Genomic DNA, 24,391 nt, shown 5'->3' on the forward strand with positions numbered 1-24,391 from the left:
CACAAAAGGAACCTTTAAAACTGTCCATAAATTATTTTCCTAGTTCTCTCCTATTTTCAACGCATTTTGCCACAGCTGAATTTTTTTCTGACAGTAACTCATTAATATACTATACTCACTATGAAAACAGGACTAGTTCTCCAGTTTTTAAACAGCAAATTAAATATATGTTAAACCCTTTTACTGTGTGACCTGGCAAAAGTCACTTTATCTTTCTAGGCCTCAGTGTACTCATTTGTAGAACAAGATTAAATTAGATATCTAAGGGCTCCTTTTATCTCTGAAGTACTAAGTGAACTCCACTGACACTAACAAATCTATAATAATACTTTAATGGGATGAAGAGGCTAGCAAGACAGAAAGAATCTGAAGTCAATGTACAGATCCCATCACTAAAAAAAATTTCTAAACCTTGCCTCCTACCTTTCCAAAATATATAATCTCACTCATATCTCAGTGCCCAATGCAAAGCTCAAAGTTTAAACTCCTAGTTACTAACCCTAGTTGGGGTGGAGTTTAGATCCAAACTCTGCTACAGTGGCTTCCAGGACTAAGTGCATGTGGGTGACTGAAGTACTATTCGGTCATGGCACAATTAAGTGGCTTTTTGTCTAGGAAGGAAGCAGACTAGGGATGGAGCTAAAGTTGTGTCCTGTCTCTGAATTATTTTAAATGGATACAAAGATGGGCTTTGGGAGACCTGTTTTTCCTCTCTGATTTTCTCACATTGGCCTACATATGACTTGAAGACATAACAACTCTGTATGAATTTTAAACTCTGGAAGAATTTAAAAACTGGAATGTTTTGCTATCCATTTAAAATAAAAGGATCAAAGCAGGCAGTTGTTTTTTTGAGCAAATGGAACACCCAGGTCCCCATGGTTTAGAGGAGTATATTTTAATAGCAGCAGTAGTAGTTGCTACTTAACATCAACAGAGAACTTAATGGGTCAGGCACCAAGCTATGTGCTTTACATAAATTATGCTATTTAAATGTCTCAGTAACCTTATAAAGAATTATAATTTTTCCTATGTTAGAGATGTGGAAACCAGGACTTAGAGACGTTAAGAAATTTGCCCAATTTTCAAGATTAGTAAGTGGCAGAACAAGATTTGAACGTAAGACTTAGGTATAATATGGTACAAAGGACGAGGTGTTTTATTCTGAATATTTGTTAGATTGCTCATAGCTTTAGATCGCCTTCTAAGAATATTAAAGAATATATAAAACACTGAATTAAGAATAGTAATGTATTTACTTTTAGAACTTCATTTCTCTCTCCCACACTCACTTCTCTTTTCTTTTCCCATAAAGTCTTAAGTTAGAATTAAAGGACAGAAGAGTGAAGATAACAGACAGGGCTGAATTACTGATTAGCATTTTCACCATATGAAAGCTTGTTGCTGTAACTCCTCGCACAGCTTATTGTTACATGTGAATAATTTATTCAGACCCTGAGAATATCTCATAAAGCAAACTTAAAAAAAAAAATCACTTAAAGAAAAAAAAGAGGTGAAAGAGACCTTAAAAGATGGTCTGTTCAAACCTTGATATAGAGTTACTGAGGATACCCTCTTGTTAGTAATTGGCACAAGACCAGAACTCACATCTTTCAAGGCCTAACCCAACCTGTGGTTCCCATAAGACTACTCCTTAATCTGTATCAGTGAGATGGTCTGTCTCTTGCTGACAAAGTTTGGATCTGAATAAGTACTCAACGGGGAATATTATTTCCTATCTGCACGTGACGGAAACAAAGGGAAAAGACACACATTTGGAGATCAACTAAGAGTGGTCTAATACGAATATGGAGTATAATATGAAACAAAAAAGATATTAGCTTCTACCTTTAGTACAGACTATAACTCAAAGTATTTAGCCCTCTGAGAATTCTCTAACTACTGTAGAACCATTTCACATGTTTAAATCCACTTCCATTATTCAAATATTTGCCAATTCATAGTAAAGATAAAACACGTGCTTATCTGGATTTATTTCCAGTCTAATCTTTCTACACCAACTACCTAGATAGCTGTGCTTAAGGCCAAATATCTATAGGTTCATTACATTTTGGCTGGTCTAAATCTCTGATTTATACAGAATTCAGAGGGTTATAACAAATCTTTTGAATTCAATGTAATATAGCTATAGGCTACAATTATTTGTGATTCTGTGATTATAAATAAATAGGTGAAACACCTCAGAAAGCTTGGGATTCATTTGAAAGTCTTAAACTGGAATGGAAGACTGGAGAGCTACAGTAATTGTTACCCCTTAACTACAGTGTTTCATTGGTGTGTAACCTTGGGAGTCCTTTAATTTTGCTGTGTCTGTCTTTTGTACTCTATGATAGGAACTCAGGCAGCCATCATGTTACATATCTAAAGTGCTCTGGACATTTCAGAGAGAGACACTCTACTAAGATCTTTAAAAGCCAGCACCCTCCCCCACCCTAGCCAAAGGGAAGGGAACCCCAAATATAAGTAATTTAGGATTTTAATTCCATATAACTTACCTATATCGCTCTTCCTGTAAGGCCTGCATTATTAATGAATAGTCCCTCTGATAATGTTCCTTGAGGGTCTCAAAGGATTCCTCTAGTCTGGCCTGGGTTTCCCTGATCTCCTGGATCTCATGTAGTAGTGCATCAAATCCTGAGCTCTGCATGTCCAGAGTGTTTGTTTTGGAGCTAGATGCTCCTACAGCGATGCCTCCAGTGGTGCTGTTGGCTCCTACTGAGCCTGAAGTAGCACTAGAACAATCTTCTTCACTACCATATTTTGGGCTGGACTGAAAGTTTGAAATTACTCCCAAAGCCTTCCCCCCATCATCCACCTGCCCTTCTTCTAAAGAGTCCTTCAGGTTAGGGATGTTGTCTGCACTGCCAAATTTATTCCGAATGAGTGAGGCGATCTCTCTGGGCTTTGAGACCACAGCCCCTGCTGCTGAATGGGTTGCCTGGGAGAAGCTGGAAAGTCCACCTTTAACACTATCTACCACACCTTCACTGAAGCCAGTCACCTTCGCTCCCACATCCTTCAAACCCTGGTGCATGTCCCTGAAGACATCCTTTGGCTGCCGGGGGATCCCATTCTGCTCCACCTCTCGGAGCTTCCTGTGGTAGTGCTCAAGCTTCTTTTGTAGCTGGAGGATGGTTTGGGCAGATTTCTGGTTCTTCTTTTCAAAGACCTGCTTGATGCGAGCAGCCTGCTGCTTATCTGCACTGTTGGCAAGCTTCAAGTACTCAGCAACGTTGTCATCCCGGGCTGTTTGTGCAATCTTGATCTGTTCAGTGAGCTTCAGGATCTTCTGCTGCAGGTGAGCAATAGCAGCCTTTGTACGCTGAGGGTCTGGTGTTCCATCCACAGAATCTGTGTGGATGCTGCCATCAGTGCTGGAGGCCACTGCACTGGAAGTCTGGGCGAGGCTGCTTACTTCTAACCGCTCGATCTAGCAAAAAAGCAAGAGATGGATGTTAAAAGGAGCCCAAGAAGACTACTTTTCCAGAATCAATAGGCCAATCATGTATACTTTGCTTTAAGCAAAACAGATATATGAAAAAAGATTTGCACAAGATGTAAACTGGGGTATTTTTCCTTTGTTTGAGGATTTAGTACAGTATATCTTGAAATAACAAAGCTCCTCCAGTGGGTTTAAAGCATAAATTAATTTGCATTCTTCACACATACTTTTGTTTACAAGCATATCTATGTAAAACAAGATACGTCTGCATTTCAATTTAATTATATAAAAATCATTTTAGTATTCAGACATCACTGTAATTCCAACCCATGTTCTCAGATTATGGTCATCTAAAAATGTTGGTGAGAATAGGTATTTTACTGGCTAGATGTAAAAATCCAATTTTTATCACAGTATTTTTTTGTCCAAATCATGTCAAGGGCAATGGCATCATTCTCTCTATTCTAGTAGCAACATTTATTGGTAGCTGGAGACAGGTGCAGGTAAGAACAAGGAAGTACTGCTGAAAGTGGTAAGGATTAATGTGGTACACTTTTGAGAGTTAAAATTCTAAAATGCAAGTAACTGTGATAAACTTGGGAAACATTACGTGAATGTTAGGGACAAGGGCAGTAAAGATAAGTAATTACACAAGTCAGTAACTAAGTTCAGACCTTTTGGAGGCCAAATTTTGTGAGTTCTAACCAGGAAACATTTATTATTAGGCAAGGGACTCCAAAACACACACAATGACTATCTTCTCATATGGGTAAGCAACCATTCAAGAGATGAAGAAAAAGACATGTTGCTCATATCTGAAAACTTAAACAATCATACTTCAAAACGGTTAGCCAAAGCAGGAGACAGGTTAGTTTACCTAACTCAGGAGAAAAAAGTCCCTCAAGAAGGTGCAACTGGGTGTGGCTTCTGGTGGTGAATTAGAGTAGGGGGGGGTCTATGCAAAATGGCTTTAGAAACTGTTCTCTATTGAGCAGTAACAGAAATAAATAATGAAATAACCATCCCAGGTCATAAAAATTCCCAGTGTGTTAAGTTACAAATTTACCATCCTGGAGACTTAAGAGCACACCCTTTTCCTTGCTTCCTATCCCTAATCTGTCATCAGCAGCAATTTGCTAGAACTGTATATAGGTTACTCTCATATTTAAAAAGTTTGAATTACAGCCCTACTGGGCATGGCTCAGCGATTGAGCGTCAACCTAGGATCCAGGCGATCAGGGTTCGATTCCTGGTCAGAGCACATGCCCGGGTTGTGGGCTCGATCAATGACTCTCTCATCATTGATGTTTCTATCTCTCTCTCCCTCTCCTTTCCTCTCTCTGAGATCAATAAAGATATATTTAAAAAAATAATAAATTTAAAAATAAAAAATAAAAAGTTTGAATTACATTTTTGTAATGACAATAATATACCAATTCTGAAATGTTCATGAAATGCTAATAATTAACTTGCCAGTCTAGACATGCATTCTCTTTTTTTCATCTTGGTTGTACCTCCTCAGTTTGCCATCTGAACAGAAATTATGCTGATCCCTAATTCTAAAACACATTTAGTTCATTACTGAATTCAATATGTTACTGTTGATGTGAATAAAAACAATATTGTTTTCTTTCTAGAAGAACACATAAGAAATATTGTGCCTTTAAATAAAATCAAAAGATGATTTAAAACCAAAATGAACAATAAAATGAAATTATGCTCCACTAATAAAAAAGGATATCCAGAATAGTTAGGGCCTAGTGCAGTAACTGTTTTGCATCACTTCTTCCGTCTGCACCATTCATCTTTAGGCACATGCTAACTACCAGGGAAAGGACCAGAGGAAGGCAGCAGAAGGGAGGATGAGACAACGTTCCAGATAATCAAGTTGCCAAGAGTTTCAACAGAAGCTCCTAGAAAACTATTCTCTTCAGTGCCTTAGGTTCAATCTCTTAGGTTGTATAGGGTTCCTACTGTGTGACTTTCTTTCTGAATGGGATTTCAGATCCTATAACTACAGTATGTAATATAGATACTACTGTAATTAACTAGTTATTAATAATAGGAAAGGAACAAAGGGAAGGCCAGACATCATAGGCATGTTCCCTACAAAACATTGGGAGACAACAATAAAGATAAATTTTAAAAAAACAACAAAAAACGTTGGGAGAAGGGGACTGCACACAGGAAAGAGATTCATGCTCAGTACAGCTGGGATGACATAGGGAAGATACCTGCCTGTCAATCACACCTGGGACCGAGTTGGTTGGCCAGAATGGGTGTGGCCACTGCAAGCAAGATTCAGAATACTTAATTCCCTGAATTAAGAAACTTGCTCTCTTGTGCTCTTGGCTCTCTTGGGACTTGTATGACTCTGGGCTTGTGGGGCTCTTTTGCTCATGCTCTCCTGCATTTGTCATGGGCCATGTGGATCCCCCACACAGTGAACTAATGGACCCGGCTCCAACATGGAAAAGAAACTCTGACACTGGCTTTGATTCTAGATTTACTGAAACCCCAGCTATACTTCTTCTATGACTGGACTAAGAGAAATGGGACTTTGGGAACCCAGGGGTGTAATTCCACAGAAATAAAGCTTTCTACCATCTCTCTCCTCCTGTGAGGGCCTTCAAAAATGCTTATTTCAGCAGTACCCCAAGAACCCCACTGTCACCGATAACAACAACATGACCCTGTGTACTTATGTTTAATAGATCAAAATCTACCACAGAATAAAAGGAAAGCAAATATGAAATTCTATTAGATCCAAGACTACCAGCTTATGCATGGTATAGTTGCTTAGGTCGTTATTCATTTGAATATCAACTTACATGCATCCGTTGTCCAGAAATATAGATACGGAAATTAAGCTCAACTATTACTCTGGGAGGAAAAAAGTTGACCATACTGGTGAAAAGACGGTTTTGACACTAGAATCAAAGTTTGATTACATCTCTAGAATTAAAAAACACTAACAAACTTTCAATATAATTATTTACAAATGATCAGTTTAGATGTGAGTAAATTTCTCTACACAATAACTAAAGAAATAAACCAGACTGTCTTTAATCTGACTTCTCTCCTACCTGGGCTATGTCCTTCCAGTGCATGGCTCCCCTGCAAGAGCTCAGCTGACAGAACCTACTGTCCTCAGCTTCCAAAGAAAACTAACCCACAGCTTCACCGGAGGGTAGTTTAACACCTAAAACCATGAGTCACTGGATTACTCAGTAACTACTCCTAATTTTGGCAGGCACTATCCTCAAAAAGGAAGGAGAGAGAGAAGGGAGAAATGGTGAGAGGAAGGGAGTGGAGGGGAAGAGAGAAGAGGAGGAGGGAAGAGAAGTGAAGGAAGAAAGAGGAAGATATATTGAACTATAGAATTACAGGTCAGCTATGAATAAAGCGCTTAGAAGTACAAATACTTAGCACTGGGAGGGCCTGACTTAGCCATGAGTTATGAATACACCAGCTGAAAAGTGGTTCATTTTTCCAACAGCCTTTGCTAGCATATTAGGTTATCTATATTGTGGGGGCTAAAAAAATAATTTTCTTCTCACCTAAATTCTTCTAGCTGGGCTAATAAACAAATTAACACAGATTAAGAGAAGAAAAAGTCCAAGATTTATTATTACGTATATCGGAGTGTCATAATAATGAGTCCTGAAACACTTTGGGCTTTAGAGACTTACATACCATACAGACAAAGAAGAAAAGGGTGCAGGGGTCTGGGATTTTGAAGCGGAGATAGACAAGTCACAGGTAGCTGAGAAAGAGTGAAACACACTGCTGCACAAACAAATTCTTGTTAGGCAACCCAGAAATAATGGAATTCAGGGGAATCTAGCTAATAGGCTCCTGCTTGGATCTTTCCTACCAAATTTAATTCAGATAGGTTAAAGTGAAAATCTTTAAGGTGAATATGCTAAGAATCCCTCTCCAAAGCAGATTTTTCTATCTGAATTCCCTTAGGCAGAAAAGGGGGATGGTCAAAGGTTCTTTCTGAGCCTTTTGTATCTTAATAACCAGCTTAAAATCAATATCCCAAAAGGCACATTTGAGGTGGTAAAACTTTGGTCCCCTTCAATATATAACATAAAATTAGATTCCTACCTCACTCCAGACAAACAACTAAATTGCAAATGTGAAAAGCAAAATTTAAACCTTTTAGAAGGCAGTACTGGAAAATAGAAGATTTTCTTAAAACATACACAAAAAGGCACAGGTCAGAAAAACAAGAATATTGAATCTGACTCCATGTAGTGTAGTAGTGAAGCATGGATTCTGGCATAAACCACTTGGGTTCAAATCTGGCTTTGCTACTTACTAACCATGTGACTTTGGGCAAGTTACTTAACTTCTGTATTCATTTTATCAACTGTAAAATGGGGATAATATTAATGCCCACTCCAGAGGGCTGCTGTGAGGATAAAATGGGTCAATAAACATAACTGTGCTCAAAACAGTACCAGGCACAAAGTAAGCCGTTATTACTGGCTATTACTTTTGTATCATTTAAGTGGTTCTTTTAAAAAATTCAAATATTAAAAGATTCCAGAAATATACTTCCTCCCAAGATCTTTCACATTTCAGGCACAAACAAGGGATATATATGTAGAAAGTCTGAACCAAAGGAATAATAAAATTAAACACTATAGTAAAATAATAAGCCACATTTCTGAATAGTTGGTCTTGTGGCTAGGCAGCTGGTTAGCTTATCTTCCAGTCCTCACAACAACCCCAAGAAGCAGACATTTTTATCACAAATTTACAAATGAATTGACTGCTGAGGTGCCTCCTACTACCTTACTACAAGGCAGTTTGATAACAGCAGCAGGAGTATCACCTACTCAATAGGGCTGTCCCAATAACCTGAGGGCCTAAAAGTCTAATAATATCCATCAGTGTGGCAAGTCAAAGGCGCTTATGGCTGAGGTTAGAATTAATTTGTATAGAAAAGGCTAGGGCCAAAATTTAGTCAGTTAAATATATTTTGACTACCTATAAGCTAGGCAATGTGCTACAAAGCTATGATTCATATCTAACAGTTGCTATAACAAGCAGACAATAATGCTTTGTTTGCACTTTGTCTCTTACTATTAAGAATTCATTTGCCAAGCTTAAATTACCTATTAACTGATCTAAATTAATTGATCAGAAAAACAGCCCAAGGGAGCATTTAAACAGATACCTCAAAACATCAATTAATCAGGGACAGAGTAGAACCATCTAGGTCAGAGTATTAGACAGGCTTTATAATGGCTTACAATTTTCACTTGCAAACATATTAAAAATCTATCTACTTTCTCTAAGTGAATGAAAGTGTCAGAACATGGTAGCACCTGGCTTTGAGAATCATGTATAAAGGCAATATGGTGCAAAAAGCACAGACAAGAGCCAAAGGACCTAGGTTCAAACCTGTCTTTGTGCCACCTTACTAGGTGCGTATCTTTGGGCTACCTATTTGTTCACTTTGAGTCTAAGTTTTCTCATCTATTGAATGGAGTTAACATTGTCTCATGAGATTATCTGAAAAGATGTTAAATGTATGTTAAAAGAGATCATGCCTGCCAAACATATTCCTTACCTTGCTCATTACTCAAAATCCAAATTTGTAACTAGGAAAGATTCAGAAATCCCTGACTTGACATTACTATCTTCAAAAGATGACAACCCCTACTTAGTGTGACAAAGTCATCTTATCTATGCTTTACAGAGTATTAGCTCTCTTTCAGGAAATTTCATACTCTGCATACTAAATAATCTACATAATTTCTGAGAAAATGAAGAAGGCATTTTAGAGTAAAAGAAGGGGCTGGAGAGTGGAGAAATCTTTGTAATTAAACTAAAACAAATAGAAGCTTGACTATTTTGGTTTTTCTGAAAGTGGATGTTTTCCAGGGTCTATTCCATAGAATAAGAGATGCAAACAGATGCTGCAGACACAGTCCATTGTTCTGCTAAAAGTTTTATCTCACAGATACAATGATCACGTTTTTGAATCAAAATTGGAGTGTGTGGTTCAATTCAAGTGCACTTAGTGGGGGCAATAGGATAGAATATTTTATTTTGGGAAGACCACCCTCCAAATCCAAAACAAATAGTAATCCCTAGAGATTCATAATCTTGGCCTTAAGAACCACACAGGAATCTTCTTCTAATCAATAATAAACCTGAAGATGCTCTGGTTGGTCTTATCAACCTTTCTTTTTCTGCCAGGCCGATTGTGTTGAGAAAGTAACACAGAGGAAAGAGTCTTGCCTTAGGAGTTTGAATTTTGTGTTATCTCCTTGAGGCATCCCTAACAAAAAGAAAAGAAATCTCACAGTCTATTAGCATTTTGTGCAGAAAGTATATCTTAATCATTACAGTATTTTTCACCTGTCTCCACTGTCTCATTGTAGAAATGACATGCCCTTCCCTTCTCACTCAGTTGAGCAATTTTTTTTCATGTAAAATTCTGACTGACATTTAGTTTGCTGTGCTGTAGAATAGAGATCACAAGTGGGGTTAGTAGAAAATGAAAATGAACTAAGTCCCACTAGTCTACAGACAGCAAGCTTTTTCTCTAAGTATTCCATTTTTTACTTTGGAGCTAAAATCAAGATTCAGCTTATAGTCTAAAAAATAGACCTTTTCAGTTGTCACAAAATTTTTTTCTCACTTGATAAATAATTCTTGTACAGACTGGAGTGTTTCCTATAAGTCCCAGGAATCACTTTTTCACAGAACTTTGGTACATGGAACAACACTAAGTTCTATGGAGATGTGTTCCTGGAACCCTGATTATCTCTGTTTTCAACTATTTTATTTGGGTATGCTGGGAAATTTTTGCTTGGAAAAATAAAACAAAGTTTTATTGCTTAATTTTTGAAAAGTTTAAAAAAACACTGATACACAAATACTCCTCATAATTACTCCAATAATCCTGGTCACTTTTGAATCTGGAACTATAGTCTAGTTTGTCTCAAACTTCCTTTTTCTACTAAGAATCACTTCAGGCCCTGCTCTCTTTTCTACCACCAGCACTTTCCAGGTCTATCTTCAAAAAAACCAGTTTTAAAATCATTTCATGGTTCTGGGGCATGCATAAATTTTTTACCTGCATTAAAAGAAAATTTTCTTTGTGATAAGAGCAAAACTGTGTTTAGAAGAAAGCTTTATTAAAGCCTTTTCTGTGAACACTTTCCAAACCAGAACTATAATAATGAATTGAGGAAATAAGGAAAAAGCAAAATCTCTTGATTTCAGGTGTGCAGAGCGTGTGTGGGCAGATGAACAGTTCCCTATGTGCAGCGCTTCTGAAAAACTGGACCTTAATTTACATGTAAATAACAATGCTGTGTTCACATCCTTCTTCTACCTATTAAGTTGTCTTTATTAGTCTATATTAAGAAATAAAAATAAATAAAATCTTTTCATGGGTGATATTGAATATGTGATAATGAATAGAGGACATGCTTGCTGAAATGTGAATTCTGGTGGGGTTTGCTCACCAGCTTTGTAGCTAAAGATCCTACATATCATATGCTTCAGCAAAATGACAAAAACAAAACAAAACAAAAAATAACCCCATACACAAAAAACAAAACTCTATCATGGTGTAGCCAGCTTCCTCAGTGGTTAGCACATCAGCCTTTGGACTGAAGGGTCCTGTGTTCGAGTCTGGCCAAGGGCACATGTGGGAGGCAGGCAACCAATTGATGTGTCTCTCTCACCACCACCCCCTCGAAAAGCAACAGAAAAAAAATATCCTTGGGTGAGGAATAAAGGAAAAAAAATTAATAAATGATGCACCTGAGTAGAAGGCCACAAACCTGAGTGGAAGCATGGTTTTCAAATTATAGTTCTTAGATTCCTCCCACGGGGGTGGGGATTTAGTAGTTGTCCTAGTAGCTCCAGGACAGCCAACACCCCCCACCTTTAACCAGAGCAGTTTTATCTGTTAAAAAAAAAAAAGAAAAGAAAAAAAAGAAAAGAAAAAACCCCACACACCTCTATCATGGATCACTTGGGAATAATGGAAACCTTAAATTTAAATCCATATATTCTAAGAGTCACAACTGTAATTTGGTTCTTCTGATTTGGCATGCTGTTTCACATCTCCGGGCTTTTGCCATACAGTTCCCTCAGCCAGTCCAGGGCATGTTCTCCTTCCCTTTTCCGGTTAATTACTATTCGTCTTTTAAGACCCAGTTCAGATGTAACCTCTTCCAGGAAGTCTTTCCTGACAACCTCTCTCCCAGCTGGATTAAGAGCTCTTCCTTTATATTTCCATATATCTGTATATACATCTCTATCACTATTCTTATCATAGTATGTTGAAATGACTGTTTCTGTGTCTTGCCTCCACTGACAGTTCCTGAGGGGAGGGGTCATGTCACATTCATCTTTGACCCCAAGAAGCTAACACAGTGCCTTGTACAAAGAAGACACACAGTGAATGTCTATTTAATATAAATGTTCACCAGCATCTCCTTAACATAATCCTTCTAGATCTCATATGCCATGCAGCAACTGAGCCTATGTTACCATGAATGGAACAAAGGCCAGAATTTTTGTAAGTAAAAGCAACTTCCAATAGATGATATTCACCCTTCCAAAGCTGCTGAGTAAAAACTACTGACTGGGTTGAATATCAGTTTAGATGATTAACACCCTATCTGGCCCAGACTGCTCCAATCCAACAGCAAAATATCCATTATGGGATCTAGAGCTGCTGCTAAGAATTGCTTTGTCACTAGAGGACTGATTTTCCAGTTTACGTGAAAGACATCATTGAGGATTACCACTGCCAGATACACTTCAGGCCTGATGTTTGAACTTAATGGATCCATGTGAGCCTGGCCAGATGATTTATTGTTCTTTTAACAAAATTTTGCACAACACCTCCTATGGACATGACCTACATTAGGAATTTGAGGTACCCCTCCCCCAAAGCTCTTTAGGAGCCTGCAATCCTAGTAGTGATGGTGTAAGACAATAAGATGCTTATGCCTATCACTAAAAGCTAGAGTGTGAGGTTTGTTATAGTTCAACGTGATTTTTATAAGCTCAGGTTCTCTGAGCTTATAGGAAAGAAACTAAGGTCATTCAGTTGAGAAAGACCTCTCCCTAATACCTAAAAGAAAAAGTGACATATACTGAAATGAGGAAATAACAATTTCTGTATGCCACTGGAAGTTTCAAGTGCATACTTCATGCCTGCATGTTAAGAAAGTCATATGAGAATATACTGATTGATGGCTGGAACAGATAGATGATCCAAGTTTCCTTTTAATGTTAAGATTTTAACTTTTGTTTTTAAAAAAATAGTGACTCAGGCTATGGATTATTAAAAAATCATGACTTCAAAATGAAGAATGATAGTCTGAAGTACATATATCTGCTAATGCTAAAATTAGCTTATATTTTCTGGCACGTGCTCACCAGTAAAACGAGGTGACACAGAAATATGTTTTCACTGCTGAGGATTTAAAAATAGATATAAAATGCCCTGGCCAATGTGGCTCAGTTGGTTGGAGCATCATCTGGTGCACAGAAGGGTAGCTGGTTTGAGTCCTGATCAGGGCACATACCCAGGTTTGATCCCCAGTGCAGGGAGCATACAGGAAGCAGCCAATCAATGTTGCTATTTTAAAAAAAATTTACTATGTACAAAACTGAGTTCCTGTATCCCCCAAACCTGCTTTTTCCCATCTCAGCTAATGGCTATTTCACTGATTCCTGTGCTCAGATCCAAAGCCTTGGAGCCATCTTTCTCTCACATACCCTATCCAGTTAGCAAAAACATTAATAATTCATAGCTGCTAATACATATAGTACAGCATTTGTTATGTGCCAGACATTGTTCTAAATTCTTTGTATGTTTACTAACTTGTTTAATTCTTACAACAATACTACAAGATGGGTATCATTATCATTTCTATTTTATAGCTAAGAAAACTGAAGCATAAAGAATTTATGTTGTCCAAGACCACAAAGTAAAGAAGTGGCAAAGACAACAATTTAACCCGGACAGTCTGGCTACAGGGTCTGCACTGTTCCTCATAATGAACACGGTATCGCCTCAACAAATGTTTGGGGCTCTACTTGCTAAGGAAGAAGCAGAGTATCTGACCACTTCTCACTGAATCTCCACTGATGCTACCCTGGTATAAGCCACTGTCAGCTCTCACCTGGACTACTGCAATAGTCTCCTAACTATTAATGCAATAATATTTATAATCAATTATCTGCAGAGCAGCCAGGACAGTCCTTTTAAAATATAAGTCAGATCACAACAGTCTTTTACCCTTAAAACTTTCCAGTGGCTCCCTATTCCAGTCAGTTTTAAAACAGCCAAAGTCCTTACTATGGCTTTTAAATGACCATGATCTGGTACCTGTACCATATCCATTACCTTTCTGACTGTATCGCCTACTGCTAATCCCTTTACTCCACTGCCACCAGCTACAATGGCTTCCTTGCTATTCCTGGAATGTGCCAGGCATGCACCCACCTCAGGGCTGTTTTACTTGGTGTTCTTTTTTTTCTTTTTTTTTTAATTTTATGTATAAAGAGAGAGCATTCTGTGGTAAGGTAGATGTTTTGAACAACCCACTCATGAAAATTCACTTAGTTCAACTTAATGGAACCTATATCCTTCATGTACTAACAGAAACACTGGCAGCACATTGAGGCTGTATTTCCAGATTAGACTGTGCTGGTTTGAGCACATGTGGCAAGAACGAGAACCCTGGCCAAATTTTCTCAATGGCTCCAGTAGAGTTCTGGTGACCCATCTTGCTCACTCTGAAGCAATGAGGCAAAAGGCTACTTACTTAGTGTTCTTTGTGCCTGGAATGCTCTTTCCCAGACACCATGGCTTAGGCCATCATCTCTGCTCCAATATCACCTTAGTAGCAAGGACTTCTCTGACACCCTATTTAAAATTGAAACCTCTGCTTCCATTATGAATTCCCTATTCTCCTTCCTGGCTTTATTTTTCTACATAGACCTTTTAACCCTCTGACATATATTCTTATGTCTATCACTAAAAGCTAGAATGTGAGGTCCATGAAAGTATTGATTTGTGTTTTGCCTAACACCTAAAAACTTCTAACAATTGTGTTAAAATTGTGTTAAAATATTTGTTGAATGAATAAAAGTATTTCCTATTTACTTATCTATTCAGAGGATATTTTGGCATCTGGCCATTTGCAAATCTTTTTCATTACAATCTAAAGTGTTTGTTTAGTGTACTACCAAGAGATCTTAACAAGGTTATTTATAACTTTATCTGTGTTATACTAGGATATTATTAAATCAGAGACTGACTTCTAGTGATCTTTGAAATATCTTACCTTCATACGTTAAAAATATCTGGCTCAAAAATCAGATAGTTCTTAATTTTAAAAAAGCTTAGAGTTGGTTTCTACTCTAAGCTGATTTATGTGCATCGCCCTCATACACATTAGTATCCCCTCTCTTGTTTTATTCAAAATGTGAGTTAAATGCCCAACATTATTGCTTTCCTATGAGAACTATTTGAATATTTCTAGAATTGTCTTACTAGGCTTACTCTTCCGATGGACATCTTTTGAGGCTATGAAAGCTCAAGGATCAATCTGGTTTATATGTAAATCTGATGATGATGATGATGATGATGATGATGATGATGATGGCAGTAGCAAAAGTAGTAGTAACTGAGTGTTTACTATGTACCTGGTACTACTGTAAGTGCTTTCCTTATATTTTCTTAGTTAACCCTCAAAACAACCTTAGGAAATATATACTATTATGATCCTCATTTTACATCTGAGAAAATTGAGTCAGTAGAAGTTAAGAAACTTGCCCAAGGTCACAAAATCAGTAAGTAGCAGAGCCAGGATTTAGACCCATAGGATTTGGCTTCAGAGTCCTTGCTCTTAAATAATTCACTATAATGCTTCTCAAAACGAACACGACCATCACCACTTGGAGCAACAAAAAAAAGGAAGCATTGATGATTTCTACAAAGTTAGATTCTGGGAAGCTACTAAAAGAATTTAAGCATTGGGTGATTTAGGACTTCTTTTTTAAACAAATTCTCCAGTTTAACTGAGAGCTTAAGGGAATACAGATAGATTGCTCAGAGTGAGATATATATGGAGCAGGAAGTGAGGTACTACAGGAGATATGAAGGTGGTAATAGTATGGCACTGTCCAAAAGCAGCTTATATAACGAAAACTATAGGCAAAAAGTAATTTAACCTTTTCAGGATCTTTAAAACCTCATGACTCTTCAGTATTAGAGAAAGAGTATACACAGCAGGCATTTACACCAACTTTATAGGTGTTTCTGCTTTGTTCTATTGTACAAAAAAGCAGCTATGTTCTCAAAATCACAGATTCTAAGACAGATGATAGCCTGTAGTATCACTTGTCCAAGATTTTATATATTTTTTAATGAACAGACACTTGATCTATTGAGAAGAGTTTATCAAGTGTACAATAATGGCCCGCCAGTGTGGCTCAGTGGTTGAACATCCACTTATGAACCAGGAGGTCAGGGCACCTGCCCGGTTTTGGGCTCAATCCCCAGTAGGGGGCGTGTAGGTGGCAGCCAATCGATGATTCTCTCTCGTCATTGATGTTTTTCTCTCTCCCTCTCCCGGAAATCAATAAAAACACATATATTTTTTAAAAAGAGTACAATAATAATCTGTCCCCTCTGTTTAAATAAATTTCTCTTTATTCTTTTGAAATTATCATGTTCAGATTTGCTTAGATTTTTCTCACTCAAGATCTATGACAAAGTATGTATATAAATCAATTTGCTCAAATAGAATGTAAAGGATATAAACTAGTTTATACTTGCAAGTTACAATGCGACAACCTGTGACCAAAAAAAGGACTAAATTAAACACATCTACAAATAATTAGCATAAATATGTGACTGGTATGGATTTCAGATATAGGCCAACTGTTTCTTAGGAATCAATGCATACCAATATTAGCTGAGATAATAAGAAGGAAATTCAACTGTTCAAAGAGTTCTGGGAAGGGAAAATGAATGCTTAAGCCTCTGTGAAGTAGTCACTTAAATGGGAAAGAACCAACCTTCATAACTTGTTTCTGCATTTCTACACTCTATTGGGATATAGGGGGAGGCTCCACTAGGGGCAGTTCTATCCTATTAGGGAACACTAGGAAATGCGTGAGGCATTCCTCCTGCAACACACAGTCTTAGCCACCCTTAACAATTATCCAGTCTTAAATGTCAATAGTGACCTTACTGGAAAACTACTGCATGGATTCTGGAATTATTCCAGAAAATTGGGAAAGAGGAGACACAGAGAATAAGATCAGCTACCGATGCTGGTCCTTTCTATCTTGGCCAATTCTTTCAGATGTGGTGAGCAATAGCAAGATTTCAGTTTTTACTGATAAATTACAAATAAACTAAAGGTATAAAAGTATCTGATGAAAATGATTAGTTCAGGGATTTTGCATATGAAAGGAAGAACATTTCTACTATGTATCTAGGTATCTGCAGGTAAAATGTAGGCTTAGCCTAGAGAAAATTAGGAGCAGAGAGGGTGCTATAATAGCATCACAGTGCTATTATATTAAGGAAGCAGGTTGTAGAAAAGATCGAGGCTTGTACTATAACTCATTGTGCATTTATTCTGTTTTCCATATATAAAGCACTGAATTAAGGTAGAACCCCTGCTCTCAAGAAACATATGACTTAGTGAGAAATGGAAATGATCAACTGAAATATGGGTCCAATTAAGTAAATGATATAGTAGATGTGAAGGCAAAGTACTTCTTGAACACAGAAAGGAGTTATGTATTCAGAAGAAGTAAGAAAAGGCATTTCAGGTGACGACCTAATATGAGAAAAGGTCTGGAAGAGGAAATGTAATAACATCTTCATGGTAACTGAATGGTTCGTGAGGCTGTAAAAGTATGGCATAGGAGAGTGCTTTGTTGGGAGACAAGCTCTGAAGGTTGGTCTAACTACTATTTTGGACTTTATTCCAAGAATATCACTGAAGGCTTCCCAATAGTAAGAGTTGTATAATCTGCTTTGGAATCCAGACTTATAGACCCAAAAGGTTACTTGACTATATAAAAATCTACAAGTCCACCCCAAACACCATGATCCTCCTCTAACACTGGTTTTCTTATTGTGTTCTATATCTCAGGAAAAACACCACAATCCATCAGGTTACACAAGCCAAAACCAAACCAAAGCCCAGGAGTCATTCCTGACATATGCCTTCTACCTCTATCAAATCTAACACCAAGTCCTGTCTATTTTACTTTCCTAATTTCCATCAAATTATGATACTTTCCATCTATTTCTATTTATCTCAACTGCCACCACCTTTGGACAAACCTGTCATCTCTCTCCTGGATCACTCACTCTGAACAATCTACCTGCATTCACTTAGGCTCTCAGTTAAGCTGGTGAATTTGTTTAAAAAAAGAAACCCTAAATCACCCAATGCTTAAATTCTTTCAGTAACTTCCCACAACTCTTAAAATATTAAGTACAAGAATCTGAACAGGGTCTATAAAGTCAGCCCTACATGGTTAGGCTTTGGATCTCTCTCTAGCTTCATCTTAGCACATGCTTCCTTTACTCTGGTCACAATGGCCTTTTTCAGCGTGTCCTGCTCATCCTGTCTCTTCTCACCACAGGGCCTTTGCACATGCAATACTGCCTACTTGTCCTTTTTTCAACTTTCAGCCAGGCATTTTGCTAGGTGCTTGGGCATATACTGATGAACAAAATAAAGTATCTGTTTTCACGAGGTTTATGGCTGAGTGGGGAAAAGTGGTAGAGATAGAAAAACCAATAATCAAATAATAAAAATTGTTGAAAAGTGAGATGATGAAAAAGAACAAAGTGCTGTAAGAAAAGGAATAAAGTAAGGGAGGGAGATCTACTTTAGATTGGGAGGTCATAGAAGAATTCTTTGAGCAGGGGCATTTGAACTGAGCTCTCAAAGACAGACAAGAAAGTTAACTTTAACTAGGTCATAAATGAAGAAAAGTATTATTACTGTATGTTACATGAGTGAAGAGAATACAGAATTTACAGAATTTGGAATTTTATCATAATCAAGATGAAAATACACAGTTAACACAACAATTCAAGAATAGATAAAAGAAAAGGATTTGTCTGTTCACTCCTTCTGAGAATTCACTTGGTAAAAGTGTTATCAAAAAAGGTTAAGGAGGGAGCAGAAGGATTCTGAGAGTGCAAAAGGTCAGTAATCAGGGAGGGGACCACCTGCCCGGTAACCTATTGGAGTATATGGAGTGTATTTACAAGGCTTACATAACCAATGAGTCAGCAAAAAGTCAGGGCACAGGATCTCTTCTGTGCCTAAACATCTAGGAAGCTTGGCTCTCTCTACTAGTGAGACGAGGGGCCTGAGAACAAGATCTGAGGCAGGCTATAAAAGTTACCATACCTTCCAGCAATACTTGCCTAAGTTAGCATGAGGAAAAGTTAACCTTCATGCTTAGCAAAACATATGAAACAGGATCCAACTTAAAGCAAATTAGAGCAAGGTGATTCTGGTAAGATTTCACAGATCTAATGTTATGCATTTCTTGAACTTGTAATAAAATGTCTATTAAAAATTCTAAAATCAAGGCTCCAAGAGGTGCTGAAAGCAAAATTAGATTTTAAAGAGAATATGTCTTTATATTTTTGGGGGTCCATAAATATTTCAGGGCTACTTTCTACAACTATCTTTACTCTAATAAAAGCTAATATGTATTAACAGTAACAGAAAAAGGCTTCATAATGATAAACCTGGGTCTAGTAAACAACAATATACAAAATAGTACATAAAAGGGATTAAGTGCAGGAAAAGAAATACAGCACTAACAACCACTTGATATTGAACTGCAGTGATGATGAATCCAAGACAAACACCCATAAACGCAAGCTATGAAAATAATAGACTCCTCATCCTGCCTTCCTCTGTCTCCTTACTTATGTTCTCAGCCTATTACTGTTCCAGTGACAACAACTAAGTAAGAGCAGAAAGCCTTTATTTTTTCTTCTCTACTTCAGGCCATAAGAAAAAGCTGGTGCGTGTGTGTGGGGGAAGGGTGTAAGCATGACTGTTCAAAGAAGGGAAATAATATCTGTTAGACAGCATTCTTTGCTCTGTAAATTCTTGGCTTCTGTCCGTTCGTGGATATTTGAGAAAACTTGATAATTATCTTTGAAAGTCACAACTGAATGACCAGAAATAATGTTTTCCTTTCTGGTTCCCTTAACCATCCCTTTCAATCAAATATGAATCTGCAAAACGTTTTAATTATTGCCAAGAAGCAATTCTATGTAGCTGATACAGAAAAGTAAAACAAGCAAGCAAACAAAAACAAGAAAAAACAAAACCAAAACACAAGCAACACATTTATCTTACCAAAACCCCCTGTCAGGCAGTCTGCTGATTTTGCTTGCCACAAAGCTCATCCTTCATTTGTGCACTGCCAGCGCAAGCTTGGATCGTGAAAACAAATCACAATCTCTTATGGCTACAAGCTCTTTCCATTTGTCCCAGCTTCCAAACTGCAGAGGAGCTGTGGCATAGTCTGTCACGGCTGCACGTACTTGGTTTCCAAGAATAACGCTGTAAATGAGGACAGCTACCACTGGGAATGCATTCCCCTACCAAAGCGCCAGCCGAAATGAAGCTTCTAGCAGATCCCTGGGCCTCTCACCTTCACAGCCTCAGAGAAAGGCCTTTCACAGAACAGGCAGGTACAGCCGCACCACATCAACATCCCGCATAGCCAATCCTCCGCAGTGCCCACTTCAGCCTATGTACAGTTCCGGTTCTGTCTGCAGCACCAATTCTTAGAGCCTTCTACATCTGGGAGCCTGGGAAGACTCTGTGCCGAATAAACAGAAGGCTTCTGCCAAACAAGTGTGTGTGTGTGTGTGTGTGTGTGTGTGTGTAGTCTGCTATAGCTGCTAATGCAAATGAAGTTTGTGAGAATGGAGATCACAGACAGTATCTGTCTCTCTTCTCAAGCTCTGAGCATCTTTTATAAAAGAGAAAGGCATCAAACTGGTTGAATTTAAAGCTACAGGACATGAATTCAACATTATTTGTCTTCTCATTTAAAACCAGGTAAGATTTAGAGAATAACTTAAAGAAGGTTAAAAACATTCTAAATAAAGTAACACGGATTTGGTAGCTTGGCTTAATAAATACAAAGAAAAAACAATCTACCCATGCTTTGATAAAGGATTAATAAAAGATTGCCAGAACTGATTTCTTCCATGCTTTCCTAATGTTTTTCCTCTTACTTTCACATTAGGTTCACAAAATAATTTAAATGATTGAGCAAGAAAAAGAAAATTGAGCATGAGACCCTAAAGTCTTATTCATTACGGACAAAGAGAAAAAAAACAAACCCTCTTATGAATGAAAGGCACTGGAATTCTGTGAAGTTTAAGCAATAGATTAAAACACCACAATTGTATGCCCAGGCTCAGTCCCTGTACCATCACATACTATTTACTGAATACTTAACAATATTGCATGAAAGAACTGAACATCTTAAAGATACTATTCCTGCCCTGAAAATGTCACTTTGGCATTTAGGCAAGCTATCAGATCTGAGCTTTATTTCTTCAATTGTAAAAACAGCTTTGGGGAATGCACATAGGAAGAATTTTAATGATTATAAAATACAGGGTAACATGTAAAATGTATAATATCTAGTAACATTTTTCTCTGGTTAATATGCAGAACGGAATTGGACATGAAGGCAAAGTTTGATACAGTATAGTACAGTCCTTTCTATGAACCTAAAGCTGTGATCATTTCTGGCCTAGTTAAGTATGGAGCTGGAAGCTCAGGCCATCACAGTACTGAAAGGTCAAAGAAGGTCTTTCCAAATAGCACTCACCAGCTTCATATAGCATTCTTTCATTTAAATCAGATAAAGCGCTCTGAATGGAATCTAAAGACCCTTAAATGAATTTGAAGAAAATTCTGGGTTGAAACCATGGCTCCAGAAATTCCTCTTCTGTCTCTAGAGGGACAGAACTCTGACCATGACTCTCAAGAACAAATTAATACAAAATTTAATGACTTAATACAAGTTTTGTCTTTGCTTTCAACAGAGTAAATATTTGTGTCTATAAAAATGACCAAAAAAATCCACTAGCATCAACACTAGCTGATGTTTGCTTAATTCTGTTTATTATGTTCTTTTAAGACAATCATGTTCACTGTAAAAAACTTCGAAAACATGAATGGGCATAAAAGAAAGTAAAAATTATTTGTAATCTCACTGCTCAAGGAAAGCCAAAGCAGACACTGTTATTCTTTTCTCCTCTTTCCTAACCATTAAGATCACTGAAGTATGTGTTGAGACAAAGTGCCATAAGATCAAAATTGCCTTGACTGGATGAGCTGCCATATATATGGAAGAAAGCAGCCCTGAAGAGTTGGGAGGGTCTCAAGTAGACACTGTGTATGAGAAGTGTTCATTGTATATTTGTATGAGAGTCATGATTTTACCTTTAAAAATCATCCTAAAACAGTTTTTGGGTACCACCAAGATGCCAATGGATTTACGGTTGCGAGAGAAGTGCCCCCTCATTGGTTGCATTAGCCTGGGTATATCTCCTCTTGGCTACCTGTGATTGCTAGGCATTGTTTGTAATGAATTTACATTAATCCTCCAAGGATTGAGTTAGTTTCTGAGTTAGATTCTGCAATTATATAAAAAGTAGAATTACCAAAAACAAACAAACAAAAAAAACTTCAGAGAATTCCAAATTAGAGTTGCAAGAGTCCTAAAAAGATAGTCCACCCTATGATTAAGCAAATTTATTAGAAATGTCTGAGGGGAAAAAATCATTCACAATTAAAATTAGGAGACAAATTTCTCATATCGGACTAAGAAGCAATAAATATGAAAGACCTATGTTTATAAGCCATTATTTAGAAAATCAGTATGGAACTCTCATTTGTTCCTGACTTCAGCAGCCATTCAGGAAATAAACATTTTCTATCTTCCCACAAATATGTTCTGACAAAATTACTTTTATGTTCATATGATTTGATAAAAATTAATTTGCAAAACATTTTAAAGTTAAAATTGGGATGACAGAATTTGTAGACCACTAAGCCAGGGAGTTGGAAAGAAAAAGCCCTAATTAAAATTTCTAACTTAGTGCTTTGTCTTGCAAATTAAGGGGAAAGTTTAATAAGATAAATTTGTCCATGATCAACTGATAACAGATGTTCTTTTAGTCTTTCTGCAAACAAAACTGAGATGGGGTATTGTTAGGCATTTCATTTATCCTTTTCATTTACTAGAAACTGTTTTCTCCTTGGGTGTTTTATGTTTTAATTACATTAACAACAATGTTCCTAGCATAATATCCTAATATTAAAGTAATATTAATAATGCTTCCTTTCTAGAATTTTAATTTCAAAAAATGACTAAGACATCCTAATTTTTAAAATGTACTGCAATGTAACAAGAGCTCTGTCTGATACAGGTTAATTAAGATCTCACCAGGCAGACTCTTAGATACTCAGGTACAGTATCTAAATCACTTTTTGTTAAGAGTTAGAGATTTGCTAGAGAAACTAGCAAATTAAACAGCATTTAATATACTTCCTGTGTTTGCTTTCTCTTTCACTGAAAATGATGTTAACAATAGTTGCCCTTCAGGGGAAACGAAAGAAAAAAATGAACAAATGGGACTACATCAAACTAAAAAGTTTTTGCATAGCAAAAGAAACCATTGATAAAACAAAAAAACAACCTACCTACCGAACGGGAGAAGATATTTGCCAACGATACATTCCATAAAAGGTTAATATCCAAAATACATAAAGAACTCATACAACATAACATCAAAAAAACAATCCAATTAAAAAATGGGCAGAAGATCCGAATAGACATTTCTCCATACAGGACATAGAGAAGGCCAATAGATATGAAAAGATGCTCAAGATCACTATCAGCAGAGAAATGCAAATTAAAATCACACCTATCAGAATGGCTATCATTGACAAATCAACAAATAAGTGTTGGGGAGAATGTGGAAAAAAGGGAACCCTCCTACACTGTTGGTGGGATTGCAAATTGGTGCAACCACTGTGGAAATAGTATGGAGGTTCCTCAAAAAATTAAAAATAGTCAACTACTTTATGACTCAGCAATTCTACTTCTGGGCATTTTTCCAAAGAAATCCAAAACACTAACTCAAAAAGATATATACATCCCTATGTTCACTGCAGCATTATTTACAATAGCTGAGATATGGAAGCAATCTAAGTGCCCATCAAAATATGATTGGAAAAAGATATTATGGTACACATATACAATGGAATATTACTTGACCATTATAAAGAATGAAATCTTTACCATTTGTGACAACATAGATGGACCTAGAGGGTATTATGCTAAGTGAAATAAGTCAGAGAGAGAAAGATAAATAGCATGTGATTTCACTTACATATGCAATCTAAAAAACAAAATAAATGAACAAACGAAACATAAATAAGGCTCATAGATACAGAGAATAAACTGATGGTTGCCAGAGGCGAGGGCAGTTGGGTGACTGGGTGAAAAAGGTGAAGGGATTAAGAAGTACAAATTGGCAGTTAAAAAAGAGTCACAGGGATGTAAAGAACAGCATGGGATACATAGTCAATAATATTATAATAACTATGTATGGCACCAGGTAGCTACTATACTTACTGGGGGGACCACAAATGTCCAACCACTATGCTGTATACCAGAACTCATATAATATTAGATGTCAACTGTAATTAAAAAAAAAAAAATAGAAGAACAGTTGCCCTTTCCATAAATCACATAAATGTGGTACAGCTTAATCACATAATGTGCTGACTTCTGCTTTTCATTTGAGAACACCACTGGATTCCAATTCTA

The 24,391-nt window shown here is 37.1% G+C and overlaps 1 protein-coding gene across 5 annotated transcripts in view; it reads right to left on the reverse strand.

The window, feature by feature from the left end:
- The window catches only part of TMCC1 (transmembrane and coiled-coil domain family 1), a 158,472-nt gene that overhangs the window by 18,891 nt on the left and 115,190 nt on the right, over positions 1-24,391 (reverse strand). For 3 of the 5 annotated variants that reach the window (XM_081160045.1, XM_081160047.1, XM_081160048.1), the window contains one exon: positions 2,517-3,451. In XM_081160045.1, coding sequence (XP_081016171.1) covers positions 2,517-3,451 — 935 coding nt within the window. Of the gene's footprint in view, positions 1-2,516; positions 3,452-19,884; positions 20,505-24,391 lie in introns of those variants that run through there. The other 2 variants (XM_081160049.1, XM_081160046.1) reach the window with 2 other exon arrangements.

The sequence above is a fragment of the Miniopterus schreibersii genome (assembly GCF_964146895.1).
Source record: "Miniopterus schreibersii genome assembly, chromosome: 15".
Classification (NCBI taxonomy): domain Eukaryota; kingdom Metazoa; phylum Chordata; class Mammalia; order Chiroptera; family Miniopteridae; genus Miniopterus; species Miniopterus schreibersii.